The sequence below is a fragment of the Pagrus major genome, chromosome 8 (assembly GCF_040436345.1).
Source record: "Pagrus major chromosome 8, Pma_NU_1.0".
In the NCBI taxonomy this organism is placed as follows: domain Eukaryota; kingdom Metazoa; phylum Chordata; class Actinopteri; order Spariformes; family Sparidae; genus Pagrus; species Pagrus major.
In genome coordinates, this window is record NC_133222.1 from 15,140,198 (window position 1) to 15,162,598 (window position 22,401).

At 39.7% G+C, this 22,401-nt stretch overlaps 1 protein-coding gene across 1 annotated transcript; it reads right to left on the reverse strand.

Annotated features, from left to right (window-relative positions):
- Window positions 1-64: 64 nt before the first annotated feature.
- tasor2 (transcription activation suppressor family member 2) lies at window positions 65-21,728 on the reverse strand. The gene is made up of 22 exons (XM_073472135.1): window positions 21,278-21,728; window positions 20,856-21,004; window positions 20,414-20,509; window positions 20,256-20,328; window positions 17,631-17,722; window positions 17,395-17,532; window positions 17,083-17,216; window positions 16,947-16,963; window positions 16,539-16,638; window positions 16,339-16,433; window positions 16,090-16,196; window positions 15,726-15,798; window positions 15,533-15,604; window positions 13,343-15,394; window positions 12,181-12,496; window positions 11,540-11,996; window positions 4,930-9,735; window positions 2,901-3,023; window positions 2,664-2,817; window positions 2,458-2,563; window positions 1,137-1,318; window positions 65-839 (listed from the first exon to the last, which is right to left on the reverse strand). The coding sequence occupies exons 1-22, from the start codon at window positions 21,309-21,311 to the stop codon at window positions 751-753; spliced, it is 9,465 nt and encodes a 3,154-aa protein (XP_073328236.1). The 5' UTR covers window positions 21,312-21,728; the 3' UTR covers window positions 65-750.
- Window positions 21,729-22,401: the final 673 nt, after the last annotated feature.

The window sequence follows — 22,401 nt, forward strand, 5'->3', positions numbered from 1 at the left end:
GAGTAGTCAGGAATCAAAGCGCCGATTCCATAAGCATCACGGATGATTTTTTAAAGCAACCCAATGAAATATATCTCTTTATTCTCAGTCATATGTTGTTATGAAAATACACATATTTAGCGCTTAGTTAAACTGTTCTGCTTAAACAATTCAACATTCAAGAGTTAAGACTCACTGTTAGCAAATATAACAGTGTACATTAGTCTACTTAAATATGTAAAATAAGCACTGCGTGAAGGCAGCCTATTTTAGCTTTGTTGCAAGGCTTGTATAAAGTACTAAAAACAATTTGTACCGACAAAAAAAGAATCTTTGAACTGCCTTTTCGAACACAAGTAATCATTGAATCAAATACTAATGATTGTTCTGCAAATGTATGATGTCAGGATTGTAATACAGAATATACAGAATGTAAAAATCAGTTTTAAACAAGTTTACAATACAATTTACAATAAAATAAAATACATTACAAAATGCATACAGTATTTACAGTATACATGCCTGCATATTGGCATTATTGTCTCTCTATCCATTAACTGAATGATAACTTAGTCTACAACTGAACAACATAAACAAAAAACAAAAGGATACAAAAAGAGCCAAAGTAATGTAATTAAGTAAAATAATAAAATATGATATGTTTGAAATAACCATTAATGGTTTATTACTGGTGTCACCTCACATCCAGTGAGTTTTTGATGGTTGTGTACTTAAAGCACAACTCAAGTTTTTCCAAGTTACGTTTTCAGGTCAGACTGGAAATGTTTTGCTTGTCAGGAAGGAGCTGAAAGTCAGTGTTAAAATTCCATTCGTTCCAAATGCGCTGTCTGTTGTTGTATCTGCAAGAATAAAAAAACATGACAATAAAAAAACATGTAATTCCTTTGACATTATACAGTAACTAAAACCTTTAAAGGTTAACCCAGGCACAATGCAGAAACTCATAAAGTACTATGTGACTTTAGGGATTTTTTCCCAGATTAATCTGGATGGCACTGAAAGCAATCGCTCTTAATTAAATATATATTAGATATGTTTATAAAATCTTGCAAACAACATAAAAATAAAACCAGAATGTCATTGGACTAATTTAATATAAAAGGTACAATTAATGTATCTGTGCAGTAGTGTCTCACCAGTTATAAAAACAGGGTAGCGGGCAGATATATTCTGGACCTGCAGACGGACCAAACATGTGAGATAGTCAGGCTGATCTCTTGACATGAGGTCACACTCATGGTAAGGCAAGACCTCCAATATTCCTACTTCTTGGCACCAGTTTAGGAACTGCGTCTTCTCTTTTGCCTCTGTACTCAACCTGGATGTAGGAGGAGAAACGCAATGTTCAGATACGCTAGATTATTAAAAACGGTTCAATCAGCATCAGTCTTTCATAAAATTATGACAAACACTCGATATGGTAACAGAAGATTTAAGTAAAATCTGAGAAAGTGATCTGAATTAAAACATTTTAAAAAAAAGTTTAAAAATGAAGCAACTGCTTTTCTTCATTCAATGTGGGAATTTTCGTTTGTTTCTTCTTTTTGGAAACAAGTCGTTAAAAGTAGAGCCTGACCAATGTATCAGTCAGCCAATCACAGATATATCGTCGTATATGTTGACCAATATGCAGCGATATGTAGCCTTATGCTTTTTAGAGATTAGAGATTATAACACAGAAAAAGATGCTTGGGTAATATAGCACTGGACAATTAAGTTTATAGTTAAACTGTAAAACATTCTGCCACCGTTACATGTCTATGTCACCAGTGTTTGATTACCACATTTGAAGGATCACTGCAAAAAATGTGTGTATATCGGCCAATATATTGATATCAGAATTTTTTTCACTCCCTAATATCGCCATATATCTGACAAAAGTAAGTAAAAGTATTTGACGGTGGTTGCACAAACCATTACCAGTATGTCCCCTGCTGTAGTTATTCGGAGACAGGTCTCATACAGTGAAATACAGTTTATCCAAACCATTATTAAGACCTACACAAACAGGCTTTATTAGCACATCAAGGATTGTTCTCTTCAACTGGACGTGTCAAAGCCTGATTTTGCTGAATGGTTAAAAGCAGTAACAGACATGGCATCTTGGTATCAATTTTCTGTATATAAAACATATTTTTTTGTTATGATAATGTGCTAGCCTACTTTTGTCTTATTTGTGTTTTTTAAATTGATACTTCGGCTTTGCCTTTTTTCTCTCAGTTTACTGGTTTGTCTTATTTTACTTGTATTAGCTCCCTATATGTGCCCAGATTTGTTTTGCTGTGTTTGTTCCGTTACCTGTTTATTTTGATTGTTGTGTTGCATATTGTGTTTGCGCTATGGAAAAGCTGTTAAACAACTTGTACTATAGATAATGAAAGGCTTTTAGAACACCTGTAACCTGCTCTATAGGGAAGTAAGAACAAGAGGGCTTTCTTTTCCAAAGTTGAACCCTACCTCGCATTTTCTTTCATCCGACGGCTGTCTCTGTAGTGCAACATCCATTTCCACTTCCCCATTTTGCTCAGCTCTTGCAAGATTTCTGATATTTTTTTCATGTTGCCTTAAAATTCATACAGAATTGAAACCATGAGTTAAACTGGGATGAATTATAAGATGTTTACATTGCCAGATTTCAAGTATTCAGTTAAAAGTGCACATACAAAGGCTGAGGGACTCCACTGCTGCTCTGTCAAACATTATAAAACCACCCCTCATGAAGAGCTCCTGATGGGTGAGGTTCACAACATCATCTGGTTCATCAATTCCTGCAAACTGCACACCTGGTGACTTCTTCAGCTCGAGCAAGTGTGGTACCTGAGAAGGCAGAGAGCAGTCTTTAGTTCATGATTTACTATTGCAAAAGTCCTGTCATCATCTTTAACCGGCTGATCAGTTACCTCACAAATGTGCTCTGCAATGTCTTCATTCCTGATGATGATGAGGAGAGATGATGTACTATCCCCATCAAGGAAGAACTCCGATGGCTGTACAGCAGTATGTCCCTCTGCCTCCAAATGGGCCTTTAAAAGAGAAATTACCCAAACTTTAAAAGCAATTTTCCCTGAGCAAGTCTTAACCCTGCTTTGACATGAAAACATTAGTCCCTTGTCTTGATTTTCTATCATATATTTGAGTCATTAAAGCACTGTTTGATGTCCTTGTATTCAGCATTGCTTTGATATGATCTTTAAGCCTACTCAGTGACTTCCTCTCAAGATCAACAAACACCCTAATAACAGGTACAATAAATGTATTGAGACATTACATTAAATAAGACAATTATATTAAGTTGAAAGCTGATGTATGGAATTGCCTCAATCTTGGCTTATGCAGTGTCTGTCTCTTTTAAAACCCTCTTGGGAATGTTTTCTTACCCCTGTAGGAGATAAAATCAGTGGTAGCAGTGAAATGTTTGTAGTATCAGTAATGATAGGCAAAAAGGCTGTCATTGTTTGACATTCTATGTCATACTGTCATATATATATATATATATATATATATATATATATATATATTTTTTAAAAGATGGGGGTATTTTACAAAAATAGCTTGACCTTATCCTGTTTGCTTTTTGCAGGTTACGTTTAGGCAAGTTCAAATAACATTCACCAAAACTAAATATTCCAGAGTTCTTTCGGGATTCAACAATAAACAACACAACATAGTAAGTTAGTTTGTTACAAAGTTCAGTTTCTCAAATTTGTCTCAAGTAAACCCCCCTAAAAAAGGAAATAAATCAAACATCTCTGATGAGTTTCCTCCAGTACCAGTCAGTTGACTGTCTTCGTGCACACAGGATTAATGTCTGGAAGTGCATCTGTAGGGTTTAAGTTAGCTGTGTCCACTTTGGAGGCTGGGTTGGAGATTAAAAAAAAAAAAAAAAAACACTGGGAGAATGGCCAATCCTGCTATTGATTTCAATTTCCGCTTTTGATTGACATACAGTTAATTTCAATAAATTTTAGAATTGGAATCAATCAGCCATATTCTACAGAAAATATTTTAGTGAGAATATACTAATCCTACAGATGGACAGAAGTGGACATTTCTCATGGACTTAAACCATTTGCATAGATAGTTTGATAATTGTATTTGCTGTGAAAACTTTCCATATATCCAAGCTGACCACAGCTTCTGATTTTTATCAGAGGAGCAAATAACAAGTTTGAGTGGCACCTTTATACAGGCAATGACTGTTAAATTGTCAAAAATAATCATTTTGGGTGACATGCCACTATAATTCAGAAATGCAGGCTATAAACAATATAGATAATACACACCACTGACAGTGTAAGTAAATAACATTTTATTTTTGTAGGATGCAATGTTTTGCTGGGAAAACATGGGTCATGGCATCCCTTTGGATGCCACTCGACACAAATTCCCCATCCCTATCCCAGTCCAAGTACAGCCCTCATGGCAACGTGCTCCCCAAAAGTGCTCACCCCCAGCAGGACAAAGCACCCTGAGACACCACTTGAAACTGCTCAGGAATGGCCCAAGGAACATGAAAAAAGAGCTCAAGGCCTGAACCTGGCTTCCAAATTCCTGATGATCCCAATCTGATATAGCATCCATGGGGGTTCCAGACACAACGAGACACCCACAGGGGTCCTGTTTCCATGACTCAACTGGTCAGAGCCTAGTCCGATCCATGGTGAGGAGCACTGATGGCAACAGCCATCAGGGACGCTTGTGCCAAGAGGGGATCTACTTGGTCTTCAATGGTGTTTGAGAAGGTGGTGCATGTCAAAGTTATATACACATGAATGCCAGGACTTATAATAATTAATATTTCCCAGAATATTTGACTGTATCGAGATGATCAATGTTATTCACTTTACCTGTCAGTGGTTTAATGATATTGCTTATCAGTGTAGAGCAAATAGAATACCACATTGGAAATTCATTGAAAACTTGTCTTACCTTGGTTTCATCGAAGAAGGCACCATCTGACGTCACTAATATGTAGAATCTGTACTTCGTTTTACAGGATTTCTTCACAACAGAATTCAGACTACTGCGAAAACTCTGATCCACATCTCTCTTCATTTGTTCACAGAAGTCAAAATGGTTACTTGGTTCAGTCTTCAGGTAACCTTTATCCATTCTCAAGTGCTTAGGTCTAGTAGATGGGACCTTTTTGACAGCACAAACATCATTCATGATTGCCTTGTACAGCCTGGCACATTCTGAAGTCACACTGGAAACTCCAGCATGTTCCATTGGGTTGCCTGTTCGTTGAGATGATTTTTGAGGATGCAAAGTATTTTCTTCCTCTGCCAGGTCTGTCCTGTCAGACATGTCTACCTCAATTTTCTGTCCCACAAGTGATGGTGCGTCCAAGTAATCCAATGAATCCTCCTCTTCCTCTAGACTGGAAAAGTGCACAGTCACAGGACTGGAGCAAGGCACATTCAGTTTGTTATGTGCATCCAGTTGGTGGGTGGGTCCCCTGTTACTCCTTTTCAAAAGCTGTTTCATTTGTTCTGAGAAGATAAGGCACTCCTGTTCCATTGATGCCAGAGTGAGGTCTTCTTGTAGACACCTCTGAGAAAGCTGCTCCAGAAAAGAAACAGGTCTCTTCCTGCTGGTGTTAAAAACTGTGCATGTTATTGAACTTTGAGGTCCCAGGAAGAGACTATCATCCATTATGCTATCATCTTTGTAATTTGCAACTGAAGTTGATGCATCTGAGCAGTCTCTCTGATCCATCTCGGTGCTCTTGTTAGTTGTTTGCGCAACTTTCTCAACTAAACTGTTTATCAAGAAACATTGGTTTCCATCAACAGATTTAGTGCCGTCTGCCACCATGTTTGTCCAGAGTTTAGAGGAGGTTTTTGCAGATTCAAAAGAATGCAGGGGAAGAGATGATGAAGTTTTTTTGATGAGTTTTGAAGGGTCCCTTCCTTGGTATTGATTGAATTGAGCTTTATTTGAGTGAGACTTTATGTCCCAAACATTTGATAAACAACTGCTCTTGGAAGAATGCTCACTGGCCTCCTGCATATCATCATTTAGTCCTACAGAGTTTCCCTTGAGACTTTCTGTCTTTTTCTCAAACAGCATGGAAGCTGATGGGATGTATGTAACTACAGGGGTTTGTATTTCGTCACTCTTAGATGGTTTCACAGCCATGACAGGACGCTGACTGTTTGAACGTGGTTCATGACCTAAATTGGTTTGTGATGTTGTTTTAGATCTATCTTGGTCAATATTTGGTGGAAAGGCTTGCATTAACTCAGTAGAAGAAAAAGATGTGTGGGGATGACAATAATTATGTCCGATGGAGGTGTCCTGAAGTTTATCTTTCTGATCAAGAGAGCGTTCCATATCAGTTGTTGTAATCTGGCTGGATTTGTCAGGGTGGCCTGATTGGGAGAGGAACTTGCCTATACTTTGTAGAACTCTTAGAGTTCTTAGCTCAAGATCAGGGCGAAGACCATGTTGACGGTTGGGATCACTGCCAACTGTAGACTTGTGTTTTCGCTCAAGAGGCATTTCATCCTTTATGAATGTTGAGCTTCTGCCAAGATGTTGTTGAGTCATGTTTTTGCAGTTTTCACTACCACTAAAGGAAGAACTACTACTACTACTAGGGTCATAACAAGAAACGTACTGATATGGTTCCTCATCCATAGTTGGGGTAGGGCACCTTTCATCAGACTCACTTTCTGAGATCTCTAGCTGGTTAGTTTCCCTTTCATCAAAAAGTGATTTTTTGCCAGCAGAAAGTTCTTCCTTTTTACTGAAAACTTGAGATGTACTGCATACCTCTGTGGGTAGGACAGTTTCAGGGTAGGTATTTTCACGGTTAATTGTGATTTCGTTCTGGTCTTGTACTTCCTGAACTTTGCCTTCTGAGTGTGAGTCATCTGATTGTACTACATCTTCTCCAGAGATGTCTATTCCAATAAATGGAATTACAATCCGACCATCTATCTTTTCCAATCCTTTGTGTGTTTCATCAATTTTGAGATCTGCATCTTTATGCAATGCCTCCTCAGCTTCACACCCTGTTACAGTGTCACGCTGAGGTGAATGAAACTGATGATGGAAGAGATCTTTTTGGGTTGCGTCATCAGCCTTTAGCTCTTTCTCATCTGATTTGGTATCCTGCTCTTCATGATCATGAAGACTTAGACTGAAGGTTGCCATTGCTTTGTTTTGGCCTCCTGTTGCAACACTGTCATTTGTCTGGGAAGCTGACCCATCAGCAGAAGACCCAACCAATGAGCTGGTGCTCTCATCAGATATGGGTAATTCGGATTTCTGAAAATGTGCCTCATCTGCCAAACAAGTATTATTTTCAGAATTTGCCTCAGCTACAGGTTCATTATCAATAGGGTCCATTTCTGATGGAGGATGAGGAGCTTTTTCTGAAATGGCATTTGCACACACATTTCTCAACTGTAAATCATGGCAGGTATCTCCTTTGTTCTCTGCTTGGCATGGTTGCACATCCAACGATACCTGAAGATCACACTTTGTGATGCAGTCCTTATTTACTGAGTCTGGGCCATCACATATCATAGGTATTTGCTGATCACTTAAAACTGCCAAAGAAATACCATTTTCAGAATTCTCCTCAACTGCAGTTTCATTATCAATAGGCTCCATGTCTGATTGAGCATGAGGAGCCTTTTCTGAAATGGCCGGTTCATCTGTCAATGCACTGTCATTTGCACACACATTTCTCAACTGTAAATCATGGCAGGTATCTCCTTTGTTCTCTGCTTGACGTGGTTGCACATCCAACGATACCTGAAGATCACACTTTGTGATGCAATCCTTATTTACTGAGTCTGGGCCATCACATATCATAGGTATTGGCTGATCACTTAAAACTGCCAAAGAAATACCATTTTCAGAATTCTCATCAACTGCAGTTTCATTATCAATAGGCTCCATGTCTGATTGAGCATGAGGAGCCTTTTCTGAAATGGCCGGTTCATCTGTCAATGCACTGTCATTTGCACACACATTTCTCAACTGTAAATCATGGCAGGTATCTCCTTTGTTCTCTGCTTGACGTGGTTGCACATCCAACGATACCTGAAGATCACACTTTGTGATGCAATCCTTATTTACTGAGTCTGGGCCATCACATATCATAGGTATTGGCTGATCACTTAAAACTGCCAAAGAAATACCATTTTCAGAATTCTCATCAACTGCAGTTTCATTATCAATAGGCTCCATGTCTGATTGAGCATGAGGAGCTTTTTCTGAAATAGCCCGTTCATCTGTCAATGCACTGTCATGTGCACCCAGCTTTTTTAACTCTAAACTGGAGCAGGTTTCGTCTTCGTTGTCTGCCTGAGGTGGTTGCTCGTCCAATGGTGCTTGGCCATTACACTCCGTGACGCAATCCCTTACCGAGTCTGGGCCATCACATGTCATAGACATTGGCTTATCACTCAAATCTGCCAAATAATCACCACTTTCTAAATCCCCCTCAACTGCAGATTCATTATCAACAGGCTCCATTTCTGATGGAGCATGAGGAGCTTTTTCTAAAATGGTTTGTTCATCTGTCAATACATTGCCATTTGCAGACAGCTTTCCTAACTCCAAATCATTGCAGGCATCTTCTTCGTTGTTTGCTTGAGATGGTTCCTCAACCAATGGTGTTTGGCCATTATTCTCTGTGATACAATCTTTGACTGAGTCTGGGCCATCAGATATCATAGGTAATGGATCATCTCTCAAATCTACCAAACAAACACCATTTTCTAAATTTTCCTTAAATGCAGGTTCATTGTCAATCGGCTCCATTTCTGATGCCGTGCGAGGAGCTTTTTCTGAAACGGCATGTTCATCTGCCACTGCACTGTCATTTGGACACAGCTTCCTTAACTCCAAATCATGGCAGGCTTCTCCTTTGCCGTCTGCTTGAGGTGGTTGCTCATCAAATGATGTTTGGCCATTACACTCTGAGATGTAATTCTCCTTTAGTGAGTCTGGGCAATCACGCATCATAGGAGATGGTTGATCATTTACACCACTGTCAGCTTCTACATCTGAAATGTGATTGTCTTTCTCATCAAGTCCGTCTTCTTTCCCAAAGTGATCATCTTCCATCACTTTAACTTCAAGCACTGCACGACAATCCTCATCTTTATTAACATGTTCAGCCTTGCCTGCTGAGACTGCTTGAGGTTCCTCCCTCGAAGATTGCTTCTCATTTTCCAAAAGACTGCCATTGCAGACAGTACCCGATTCTTCTTCTGTTGAATCATCAACCTTATGAATCATTTTTGCAAAACTTCCTTTACTGCCCTCTTGGTATGGCTTCTCTTTCACTTGCTGTTTTTCCCCTTTGGATTCACTGTCATCATGCTCAATTGTACCAACCGCATCACCTGCTTTTTTGTTGGAGTCTATCTCTTTGTCTATCACAGATCTTGATGAGTCCCTTCCCTGTTTTTGCACAAAACTCATCTCTGTAGCACAAGACTTGTCAATGTCATCTCTCATATCCGTCTTCTCATTGTTGAATCGATGTAACACATGGCCAAGTCTTGAATCAGTCTTATGATCTTCGAGCTGACTTGCCATCTTGTCCTGTACAGAAATCGATGTTCCACCACCTTTAAAAGATGGTACATCTGAGAGCTCCAGGCGGACAGCTTTTTGCAAAGGGGTACAAGTCCTTTTGCTTTCATAGGTGCTTCTGACATCATTCACCTTACTGATAATATCTGTGGAGTGTACACTCTTTCTGCAAGACTGGAAAGGAGGAGAAAACAGAAAATAAATACATATTTTAAATACTGTCTTAATTCAGTGAAAACCATGACTGCTTTTTCTCTCTGGTATTTAACATTAACATATTTGTTTGCTTTTCTGTCCACTTATCCACTTTGTGCCCACTAATCACACAGAGCATACAACAATGCATGACATACATCAATACCACATTTTCAGGAAGCTAGGGGACTTCAGTAAGACTGCCCATAAGAAAAAGTACGAGAACTGATGTGATTGGCCATCACTGAAGCTTAGTCCTACTTCACTTGCAGATTATCTATTTCTGCTGTGCCAGGGGAATTCATACCAACTAATGATTGATGGGTCTGTAGTCCCTGTGTGCCTGGGAGGAGTGGTAGGGAAAAAAATTCCTGGTAGGGTGCCCCATTACAAATAAGTAATTTGCAGTCACTTAATTCTGATGATGCATGAAATTCAGATGGAGAGCGGAAGTGAAAAGCGGAATGGATGAGCTTAAGGAAAGTAAGTAAGGTGTCTTTGCTACGTATTGTTATTTTGTTTCTGGGAAAGGATAATACCATAACATTACAAACTAAGGTAACGGCTACATATGCCATTTTTCCACTAGCAGTTTTGGCCGCACTGAGTCAAATTAGTTTTTTCCATCACCACTTCTACTGTGCCGAGTGTCAAAGCTGGCTGCGGTGACGTCTCGCGACTGTGACCAACTAGTAACAAGCCCCCCTCTCCCCCTCTAATAGATGCTAAACTCATGTCTGAGCAGGAAACCTGTTTTTAAAAGTCTGTGTTCAGCTCTCATTACTTTTTACAGCAGGTAGCCCGGTTGTGCTGGGCTGCTGTGCCTAGTCAAACCAAGTAGAGCCAGGCTGGCAGATGTAATGGAAAAACGGCAATAGTGGCTACTATGGCTACTAGAGGTACCTTTAACAAAGTGATCACTGCACAAACAAGCACTATTCGACTCTGGTCCTCCGAGTAGCAGCTGACACTTCGGCCAACAGTAAACAATGCAAACCATAGCCATTTTGAGAGTTTGTTATAGTGCTTTTTGTGTTCTACTAAGGAGCCTTATGTATCACACACACTACATGTATCACTATATATTTTAAATCCCTTCCTGCCCTCTATCTGCATTTTGCACCATAGCAATGGAGGACAGGATATAATACGCAAACAAGTTATTGGTCTATGCCTAGAGGCCAGACTTAAGGCCAAGCCTTGGAATGAAGACCACACAGGACTGCCTAGTAGCTGGGCCTCGCTCCACGTGGCTCTGCCAGTCTGAGCACAAACAAAGGAAGTATGGCCTCTTCTGGTTTGGGGTCATCACGAACATTGAAATGGATAAAGGGGCTTGTACTTGGTCAGTTGGGTAGCAGGCAAAGGTTCTTGACTCGCGACTAGCCATTGAAACTAGCAATCATTACATGGAATGTCACTTCTGGTGGAGAAGGAGCTAAAGAACCACATCTCTGTGTACCTGGCTGGAAGCTAGAATCTCCTTGTCTAGGCTCATCCAAGATGCTCAGGCTGAGGTGATTTGGAGAATGGGAAGCAGCTGGCATGAGAGTTTGTGACTACTGTTCAAATGCTATACTCGGCCAGAAAACAGTAGACTGTCTCTTCCAACTTACCCAATTACTTTCAATAGTTCTTTGTAAGTAGTATCTTAATTATGCCAATGATGGTATGCCTATTACCACATCACAAGTGCGGGAAAGTCATGAGTAAACATTAAATGCCTAAAAGTTTTGCCTTTAGTATAATAATAACATTAATCCAAAACCTGAAATGTGCTTACACTCTGTAGTCCCACGGATGACTTGATTGTGTTCAATGTTGCACTGGCTTCTTTCTCTTCAGCTGACAAAGAGGTCTTCTTTTTGTTAGCTTGCAGATCTGAAGTGACAATCTCTACATTGGAGTTTCTTAATGACAAGTCCAAAATTACAGATCCTTGGTCCAAGAGAGAGTTATCTTTTTTGCTGAGGTCCAAAGCTTTTGAAATCGATGTCTCTGAAGTATCTGTGACATCCAGGCAAGGATCAGATGACTTGGCCGTGAGCTCAGACTGAGCTGGGGCTGACACCATTCCACTGGACACTTCCAAAGAATCACTTTCTTCTGGACATGGGGTTGAACAGTTTGAGTCAAAATGAAAGAACCTGGCTGTTGACCTGCTGTAGAACAGACCTATCCACATGTGGACGATAAGCCGAACCTCTTCATTGGTGTCTTGAATGGACAAATCCCATGGGCTATTGAAGGTGTGAAATGTACAAAATTAGCTCCTTCAGTTGAATATGATGATCATCATATGAAGTCAACTTTATCACATATTGTCAACAAGCTTCAAACACGTACAGCACTAAAATTATGTGAAAATATATATTTTTAACTGTTATGTTGAAATTCCTTGAATAAATAACAAAATGTACATACCCATGTAAAGCTCGGACGATAGCCCTTTCCTTTGTGTCATTCGTAAACTTGCTGTCTAGAATAAAATCATAGTTTTCTTTCCATTGCTTTGTGACTTGTAGAGATTCATCTTTGATGACAAAGGTACGCGACTGCCTGAACTTTCTTCTGCGTGCCATCTGCTTTTTCAGGTATTCTGGAGTCCTGTGGTTGTTTTCACTTCTGTCTTCCTGATCAACATAGTGGTGTAGTGTTTTAATTCCATCGCCATACATTGTCTGGTGATGGTGCAGCAGTCTGGTAGAACCACTTAAAGGAGATACCTGGAAAGGTGTACCTGACAAATCCAACAGTAGAGAGGAAGACGGGGGCAATGAGTAATCATGTTCTTTAGATATCAAACCAACCAATTCACTGCCTCCCACAAAATGGCTTGGTGAAGGAGACTCAAGAGGCTGCATGGATCTAGCTGCAGGCTGTCTAAGCAGAGCATGAAGAACTGACTCTTGTTCACCACTGGTAACATCTTTTGTAAGGTCACACTTCTTCAAACTTGTCTCAGGTTCTCTCTCAAGTGCTGGGTCTGGTTGTGGTGGAACCTGGTCATTATTGGCACTGAGTGCCAAGTCAGCAAGTAAGGTCAAAGCATCTGGAGGCGAGCAAGTACTGTTACTTTTTTCCTTAACAGTCTTACTGACAGAATTATCCCTAGTACACTCTTTGTTTGTTTGTTTTTCACTGGCAAAACAAGCTGGGGTTTGAAAATGCAACCACCCTGTGAAGACAAAACAGAGGAGAGAAAAGAGAAACTGCATGAAAATAAAAAGTTGCACATTGAAAGCATTTGAAACATACCAATGTATTGCTATTATTGAATTATTCACCAACATAGAAATTATTTAACTGTTTCAAACAAAGTGATTGCTTTATTAAGGCAAGTATGCCATATTTAAGAGCATGTGCAAAGGACTGGCAAATGCAGCACAAGCAAGAGAAAAGCAAACTACCAACTAGCAAATACTTTGTGAAGCGCAGTGATAGCAAGCTGAGGACAGTTGCAGAAGTGACAGAGCCAAGAAAAGGGTCAGTCAGTTTCAATGTCATGCACAATACTGAGGAGATTTTAAAACATCATGCACACAAAAAAGCATTCCCAATGTCAGAATTTTGTAGTATGACTTACATTTCTTTTTGACATTTTCTTCGGAGATGCCTTGATGCTTTTTGAGTGTTTTAATCCGACCCCTTTTTGGAAAAATGGATAAAGGCCTTTGTATGATTTGAGGTTGTTTGTCCAAAATGGTCTCTTCTCGTGTCTCCAAGCAGTCATTCCTTTCATGAGTATCTTGACTCTCAGATTTTATCTGTTTATCTTCTATCTTTGTCTTATCTTTAGGGGTCAACCCTAGGGCATATGCAAAAAGAGGGTCAACTGAAAGCATCTTTGAACCTTCCTTGACATCCAAATTGGTGTCCGCAATGCTCGTAATTGCATCATTATTCTTCAGCATCCCAGATTCTGAGTCAACTTTGGCCTTCTTGAGACAAGGCTGAGTGTCCTGGGTGGTATCTGCAGCAGTTTCCTGTGACGCAAGGATTCCCATTTTTCTCTTTCCCCTTAGAAGAACTGATTTCAGTTTTTTCAACAGAAATTCACCCTTGGTTGCACACTTTCGTGCAGAGGGGATATCAGTGTGTTTTTCTTGAACTGTTTTTAAGGGTGGAGTGTCTGTGCTATCATTCTTTGAAGAATGTTCACTACTCTTTGGATTCAAAGTTAATGAACCATTGTCATTCTCAACATTTTGAGGGCGGTTTCCTCCATCCTTAGATGTTGTGTCCTCTGTTTTGTCCACTGCTGTCTCTTTAGCAATGCTTGACTCTTGCTCCATCTCAACTGTGTCATGAGCCTTTGCTGAGCCATCAACCAACATTTTTTCATGGCATGGTTTGTCTTTTGTAGATTGAAGCTTACCCTTTAAAGTCTTAATCTGATCATCAATATCTACAGAGCCATGGGGAACCAAGATTCTTCCACATTCGCTGAGAACCGGCTTTAAGTCCCAGCGCTCGGTTTTCTTTCTCTGAGGAAAAGCTTCATGTTCCATTAAAATGGTACTTTCAAAGCTCTGCTGTCCAGGTTCAGATGTTTTCTCATCTGCCACTGCTAGAGCAAGAGCTGCAGATCTCAGCTTTCTATGTTTTGAAGATAGTGTTCCAAATATGCGCTTTCGCTTTCGCACTTTTCTCCAATCAATATTTGAAGGCTTACTCAAATCTGGGCAGGTTGATGATTCTTCCTTCTGACTCTTCAAGTTGTCCCTGTGGTATTTCCTACGTTTTGTTTGGTGATTGGTGGGGTCAGAAACCTTCTTTGTTTTAACATTCTCATCATTCAGGGAGTTCCCTTCTTCCGTTTGTACTTTGGCTGTTGAAAAACCAGAATGCTGAAAGTCTTTACGCTTTGTTGCAGACTCAGCAGTGGTCGCACTTAAACTCGCATCAGTGACAGTTCGCTCTGCCGAGGTGATGCTGACAATCAGCTCTGCAGGAAGTTCATCTGATGTAGAGCGAGCTCGGACACTTTTTATCCCCATATCATCAGTTGTGATTAGCAGTGTCAGATCTGATTTTTCAGTGTCTTTGGTAGCATCTCCAGGTTGCAAACACTCATTTTGAGGCACAGTTGTTAAGTCAACTTGGTCTTTAGCACTTGTTATACAACTGTCCACAGATGTCTCAACATGTACAACAGATTTCTGGCCTGTCTGTTGGTCTTCTGATTCCATGCTAGCCTGACTGGCTGGTGCCTCCTCAGGAGATGACAGACAAAAGTAGAGATCATCATCAAGGTCTTCCATTCGCTCCTCTTGTCCAGCCGCCAGGATTTCTGAAGCCTTGGACACCGGCAGTTGAAAAGAGACTGGTTTGCTCAGGTATGACTTGAAGTTCTGCCAGGCCCTGTTAGTCCACTCTGGGGATTTGTAAAGGTGCTTATGGGCATCTGGTACATCATACTGATCTGGAAAGATACTAATATCCCTTGAAGGACTCAATGTCAACCCAGGGTTTATCAGTGCTGCGTAGCTCTGCATATGCTGGGCAAATACTTCACACAGTTCTTCACTGGGGTCAGTGGGTGTTTTCTCAACTTCGCCCTCTGCATAACTTAGTACAGGCAAAACCCGCAGGATTTCAGATGACACGGCAGTCTTTCGCTGTCCAAATTTTGTGTCTGTGAAAAATCAACAAAGAGTACTTGTTTGGTTTTGTATTTATAAATGATGTTGAACAAGCTAGAGGTGTCACTAAACAGAGGAAATTTCCTTTCATTTAAGTAATGTTGGAAACGTCAAATGAAACATGTTATCACCTTTTTGTATAACTCGTGAGTCTGGAAACACAAATATGCCTTGCAGGACCTCAGTTGCACTGGACCCAGTATCTACAAAAAACACAAAGGTATGTGACTGATATGAAAATGAATTATGGCTGTTAATGAGTGCAATGCAAGTTTTGTTGAGTGACTGACAAGATAGTACACTGTCATCATTTTCTTATCTTACCATCATATGTGAGGAAGTGGGAGGAGTGCAGCAGAATAAGAAAACCACCATCACTCAGCGGAACAGTGAGAGCCTGTATGAAAACAGCAAGTTTGTCAGGTACCGTTTATGGATCTTAGATAGCAACTTAAATTCAACAACATGCAGTGTAAACTGACATAAAAAAGGAGCCAAGCTGGTCTAATGCAAAGGATATTCCAGTGGATGAAACTATTATTTGATCAACTGAAAAGATGTTTCGGACTGTTAGCCACACCGAAAAAGGCACCATTTTGGACTCTGATAAAAATTGTGATGGATGTGATTATTTTGACACAACTAAGGCCCACAGTCTCTGAAAGGTTCATAATAAACAGAAACTCACAACATCTTTCTCCTTGATCTCGCTCAGAAGCAGAGAGACTGAGCTGGTTTCTTCCGTCTCAGTAGACACCAACTCACACAGACTGCAGTATAAGCCATCCAGAAAGACTGAAAGACATTTAAAAAAGCCAAATTCATTAATGATACATTCATTATACATCCAATAAAACCAGGAATGATGTTCAAACATTCCTCAAAAATGTTACTCCTGTGTAATGAGGCATTTTTAGAATATTTTTTAACAGCATACCTTCACCAGAGAAGCAGGTTTCAAAGACAGCCCTTGGCAACAGCTGTCTCAGATCTAACATGGAAATGGCTCTGTCAATTTTCACCACTGGTGGCCTTAAATGTAAAAATAAGACATAGCACAGAAGACAAGTTATATATTCAATATCATCTGTCATTTTACAATACAGTGTGTATTTTCTGTGTCCACATTTAACTCACAGTTCTGCAGGGATCAAGGCCCTTGCTGTAGACCTCAAGCCAACATCATAGAAATGGGTGCCTATTTGAAGCTGACCCCTCCACGGATAGAAATGAAAAACTGGGGAATAAAATAATAAAACAATAATTAAAAAAAATACATTCATATTCATACAGTCCATTTTCAGTAAATTAAAAACGGTCATACAAATTCATGACAAATGCTCCCATTATTTAAATGGGTGTAGGTATTTTGGATGTTTTAAACTTAAATTCTGGCCATATCTTACGTATTGCCCCTTTAAACAGTGGTCCAAATAAGCAAATAGTTGGACGAACCACCTTGTGGGAGTTTAACTGCATTTCATTTTGACAGCAGTATGTATAGAGAAACTATACCATGTTTGCTTATAATTACATTTTACTTACCTTGTTTTTTCTCCTCACTGAAAAGAGAATCAAGGAACAATTAATCAATATGACTTTTATATTCTCATTTTGTATTAAATCATATTTGTTCAAGTACAAACTAAAACAATCAGGGCAAATTATAGTGGTACAATACCTTTTCTCCTCTGGTGCTACAAGTGTTGCTTTGGTATCCGTGTATGAAAATGATACAATGGCAAAAGGAAAGGCAGCACTGGGAGATTGAACCGTCTCATTGCTTCCATCATTTAGCAGCTCATAAATGTAATACTGCAAAGTCAAAGCAAGACATATAAGAAAGGCACAGACGTCACATCTGGGCATTACAACAAATGACCTATGTCACCTTCAGTGTGCACCTACATTTACTGTGCATTTACAGCTTTATATAAAAGTTGGGTTGGAGAGTGGGAAAAAAATTGTGCTGTATGATTTTGTCCCTTCCTACCTGGGTCCTCTCGAAGGCAAGAAAGGAGCTGGTGTTGGCCGATACAGAGGGCAGCTGTTCTGACACATGACAGTCAAACCTCTCAGTTGGCGCAGTGAAATTCTGGGTGTAGTTCTCCAAAACCTTTTTAACTTTACCCTGTTGGTTAGAATAAAGGACAACCATTTTTCAATCAAATATGTTCTTTAAATGAAAACACTCATAAATATGTCACAAGTTCTTCTTCTTTTCAATACCTTTGTCAGCCTGATGATGGCAATGTATCCAGATTTGCCATGGTACCAGCGATTTAGATCCAAACAGTCAGAGTACATTGATATGTAAACACCTGAATACACACAGAAAACATTCACTGAATGTGTGGTCAGTTAAAAACAAACACAAGGAGGATCGTTTATTAAGATTTGAGTATCGTAAAAAAGCCATAATGTTTAACTCATAACTTTGAAGTGTTTTCCAAACAACTGACACTCTAGCAAGGCCACACCTTGAAAGGTGGATGTGTCAAGGACACACCACGCGATTGACAGCTATCTGACTGACCGCACCCACAGCAGCTGTACATGATCTATAATCAACATACCATTGTGCTCTATATGTATTTTTACAAGCCATTATCCAGAACCTTCCCTACACTTACCTGATACTTTAAGGGTAACTTCACCAATTTTACACATTAATGTGTGTTTATAGTTCTTGGGGAGTACTACTGCATATGTAATAAAGAAAAAGGTAGTGTAAAGCCTTTTGTGACTCCAGAGAAATATGCATGTATTTTAATAAATTGCCACCAGTGACGTCACTCAGTGGCTAAGCTGCATTGTGAGTAATATAGGCACAGAAGACTGTTTGGAATAAGAAAGGTGATATCGCTGGTTCTGCTGTATTGATTTTGATCATTTGTTCTAACTGTTCTAACCGTAATGAGTCGAACAATGTTGTAGGAGTGCAATGCTAGACCAGTGGACTGCTTTTCAAAACCTGGTTCCTACATTACCCACAATGCAACAACCACTGAGTGACATCATTGGAGGCAATTTATCTGATTACATACAGCTTCCTCTGGAACCACAAAATACTACTATACTATACCGTACTACTTTTTTCACATGTGCAGTAGTACTCCCCAAGGCCTGTTAACACACTTTAATGTGTAAAATTGGTGGAGTTACCCTTTAAAGCAGGGCTACCTAAAGTGGGGCCTGTGGGCCAAGGCTGACCCGGTACAAGGTTTGATTTGGCCTGCCAGATGTTTCTAACGAAGTTTAAATAAATACATACATAATATAAATTGCAGTTTAACTTATTGTATTTTTTGTGAGGTAAAAATACTCCTTAAATATTTAGGATCCCAAATTCTTATTTTTTCATGACGGGCGGAGTCGCGCATAGAGCAGGAAGTCAGTCAATTAAGGGAACTCAGGATCCTACTATCACTTTCAAGTTTCAGTTTTGGCCCGTCAATGAACAACGTTTGGACACCCCTGGCTTAAGTGAGGTGACATCTGTTATCCTGTTTGCCTGACTGACAGGAAGCCGTTATCAGCTGGCTGAAGGACAGGGTGTGGGTGCTGCTGCTTTCTCATGTGACGCCACATTCATAGGCCTGTACATGTCTTACAACTGTGCATTTCCAAATCATATTATTATCAAAAGGGCATCATTGTTATTAACATAGAAAAAAGTACAATAAAAATACATTAAAATACAAATGAGAATAGATGAGACACTTGACACTGAGCTACATTTAGGTATGGTCTCTCAGTCCTGTAAAAACAACCGGCTGGAAATCTGAACGCAGGAGGCAAAACAAAGCACAAGTAACTGGTTTGGCAGGTTTTTTGCGTCTTATACTCCTGCACCAGCAGTTACGACATATCAGAAATATTCACTACAGTACAACCTTTCCAAGTGTCTGTTTAAGTCATTAAGAAATGCAATACTAATGTTTAGAATAAATGTTTCTGTTATGAGAAGGTATCTCAATCTGTTATAGTACCATTGCAATCTACACAAGAACTGAAACAGATAAAAAGAAGCACGAATATGAAGCAAAACACAGAATGAATCTGTGCAACAGGGCTATATTCAATTACATGTGACACAGTGGAGCTCTTGTTTTCATGTGCCACACTTCATACTACCATTCAGAGAAAAACAGCTCCATAAAAACTAAGACTTTGACCAATGTTAATACTTGATAACTTCCACACTTATCACAGCCTAGAGTGGGTAAAGAGATAACAGACAAAAACATTGAGAGGCAGCATTTAAAACTTAAGTTATAAAAAAAAAATACAGAAATCTAAGGGATACATGTTACACATATGTGAGATCTGTGTTGCAATGCACAGTGAAACACAAAATAAAGGGTTCATTTCTTGCCTCTCCCACACATTATATAACCTGAAGAGAAGCTTACAGTTTCTCTTTCACTGAGGGAATTCTTCCACTTTCATTTGTATAGATTTATACATACAACTTGCTTTCACTTTCAAAGGGCAGGGAGAACCAGACACTCGACATGGACTAATCCTTTGCTCAAGCTGCATGTCATGTTTTGGACAGACTGACTTCATCAAGGTAATAACTTGGGGTAAAATCCTTTAAATTATGAGAAAGTAAATGTAGTTCTTTGCATTTTTACAGAGAAAAACAGTAACTTAATCTAAATTATGTGTTACAGTAATGTCTGTGTACAAATCTTAACTGGCTGTTTTCTGCATAGAAATTTGACCTCGTGTCACTCATGGCTGAGCTGAACCTACTAAAATGTCACTGTGATCTCACTTCTGGTTGGCATAGTAGCATGCGGGGGGGAGGGGGGTAATCAAAATAAATCATAGACCATCATAATTTACCCTTTGAGGGATCTCCCAGAGTTGTGCATGTGCTGTTCCCAGTAAGCACACCAGTTTCTCCAAGTGCATGAGCCTTTAAATACAAAAAAAACCATATCAGCAAGATCTTGAGATTTGTACAGAACGTTCTCAGGTGTGCTTGTGTTTCATATCTTCACCTTGTTGACATCGTCAAACAGCAAAAACCCATAGGATTCCTTTAAATCCTCTTCTGAATATCCTTCTTCCTTTCTCTTTTCACGGAAAGCATTATACTGTTGTGAAAAAGACACATGAAAAGGGAAGGAATCAGTTTCAAAGGTGTGATATGTAGTATGTGACATTTTGATTTAGCATTAAAGGGCAGTTCCTGCTTTCATGCCTTCATTGGCTTCAGGGTTTTTGATAGAAATGATAAAATATTTAAAAATGATTCTTCTCAACAAAGTTTAAAATGTAAAAAAAAAATAAAAAAGTAATTTACATGTGTTTATGTTAAAGACATTAAACCAAGTGCAGCTATTGATTACATGTGAGCTGATCAGAGTTGCACCATTCATCGTGGCTTAGTGTTTAATGACATTTAAATGTCGGGAGATGAGGAATAAGATCGGGACTGACCTTTTCTTCCAGTTCCGGATTATTTATTAAGAAAGCGGACTTGTATCTGAAGGACTGCTTGGACTCTTCATACAAGTACGCACTTTTCAGTGGAGCCAAAATACTGTTTCGAAAGGCGTCAGAACCTGCTGACACGGGTACCAAAACACCTAAAAGTGGAGAGAAAAACACAAGCGTGAACACAACATACGAGCAATATGGCGAAAATTACGGCTCCTTCAACTGGGCTGAAAAGTTTTTTCCACAAGCTGGGACTGTTTGTACCGTGAAAGACGACACCTCATCCACGCGTCATTTTTCGTCTAGTCATACACCAACAGTAAGGTCAATACATCGAGAATAGTGGAGGAGAAAATCCACATTTGTCGTTTATCGTAAAGTGAAAGTTACACGAGGAAGGAGAAAAAAAAAAAGCTCGTCACCTTTACTCGATGCACCACCATTTCCACTTTCCATTGCTGAACTCTTACGAAATCTGTCGTTCTCCCATTGCCCTTCGTTGAAAACAGTTGCCTCTCCTTTTAAACATCGCGACCGATTTATAAAGTGTATGTATCCTGTATCCAGCAAAACCCTCCACAGTAACTTGATCTTTCGCCGCAGTTTCGACAAACATATTCATGCGACAACCAGGAAGTTAACAAATATCCGACAGTCAGACGGCGTAGAGGCAAAAATATCCACTGAAATCTATTTCTATCGCCTCACGATTAATAAATCCGGTTTATTTATGATAGACTGTCAGTCTTCAGGCAGGAACCATGGTCGCATGTGTAGTCCGTGGCGAAAAAGAAACAGAAACCTATCGAGGCGAGAGCATCCATCTTGGAAGTCTACACCAAACTGTGGTGGCGAGGCAGCTCGAAGCCTCGACGAGGCTTGTTGCGCCTGCGGTTCACTTCTCCTGCGTGTGTCCCCTCTGTTTTCCTGCTGCCAGTGAAAAATTAATGATTGCTAGATGTAAGCTAACAGCCACAGAAAAAAAACCCTGTGTTTCACAGCCCGATTCTACGATACGCAGGAGTGCAGTGTGGTTTAGTGTAAAGGAAGTTAGGATCTAGTTAACTACCAATAACAATTTTAGCATTTTTGTATAGTTTTGCCAACTCTCACATTGCAGCGGCACCAAGCTTTGGGCCCCAGTGCTATTTTTTTTTTAAGAATAAACAAGTATTTCTAATGGATTGTGGATTGACGACCATTCTGTCTTTGAATTAGTGTCCAGAAAAGAGCCCGACCAATATATGGTTTGGCTGATATAGAGTGCTGTAGTAATGAGTCCTAAATCAGTAATTGGTAAGCATTTTTGCACAACCCATAAAAAAATAAACCATTGACTTTTAGGTCTGTCGTTACCACAGGCTTAAAATATGTCCACGTTTTGTTCACGCCATAAAGTACATCATTAAATTTCAAAATTAAGTAAATCATTAAAAACAGTGGTTGCGTGGGCGCCCCAGTAGCTCAGTTGGTTGAGTGCGTGAGCGTGTGTAATATGAAATGGTTACTGTTGCGTAAGTGACCTTGTCTTGTTTACACCTTTCGG

Coding starts and splice junctions, on each gene's coding strand:
- tasor2 (XM_073472135.1), bottom strand. CDS start 21,311: ATGGAAAGTGGAAATGGTGGTGCATCGAGTAAAG. Junction 17,723..20,255: donor TCTGGGAGATCCCTCAAAGG/GTAAATTATGAT, acceptor GTGTGTATTCAG/GTGTTTACATATCAATGTAC. Junction 2,564..2,663: donor AGTGGAGTCCCTCAGCCTTT/GTATGTGCACTT, acceptor ATGAATTTTAAG/GCAACATGAAAAAAATATCA.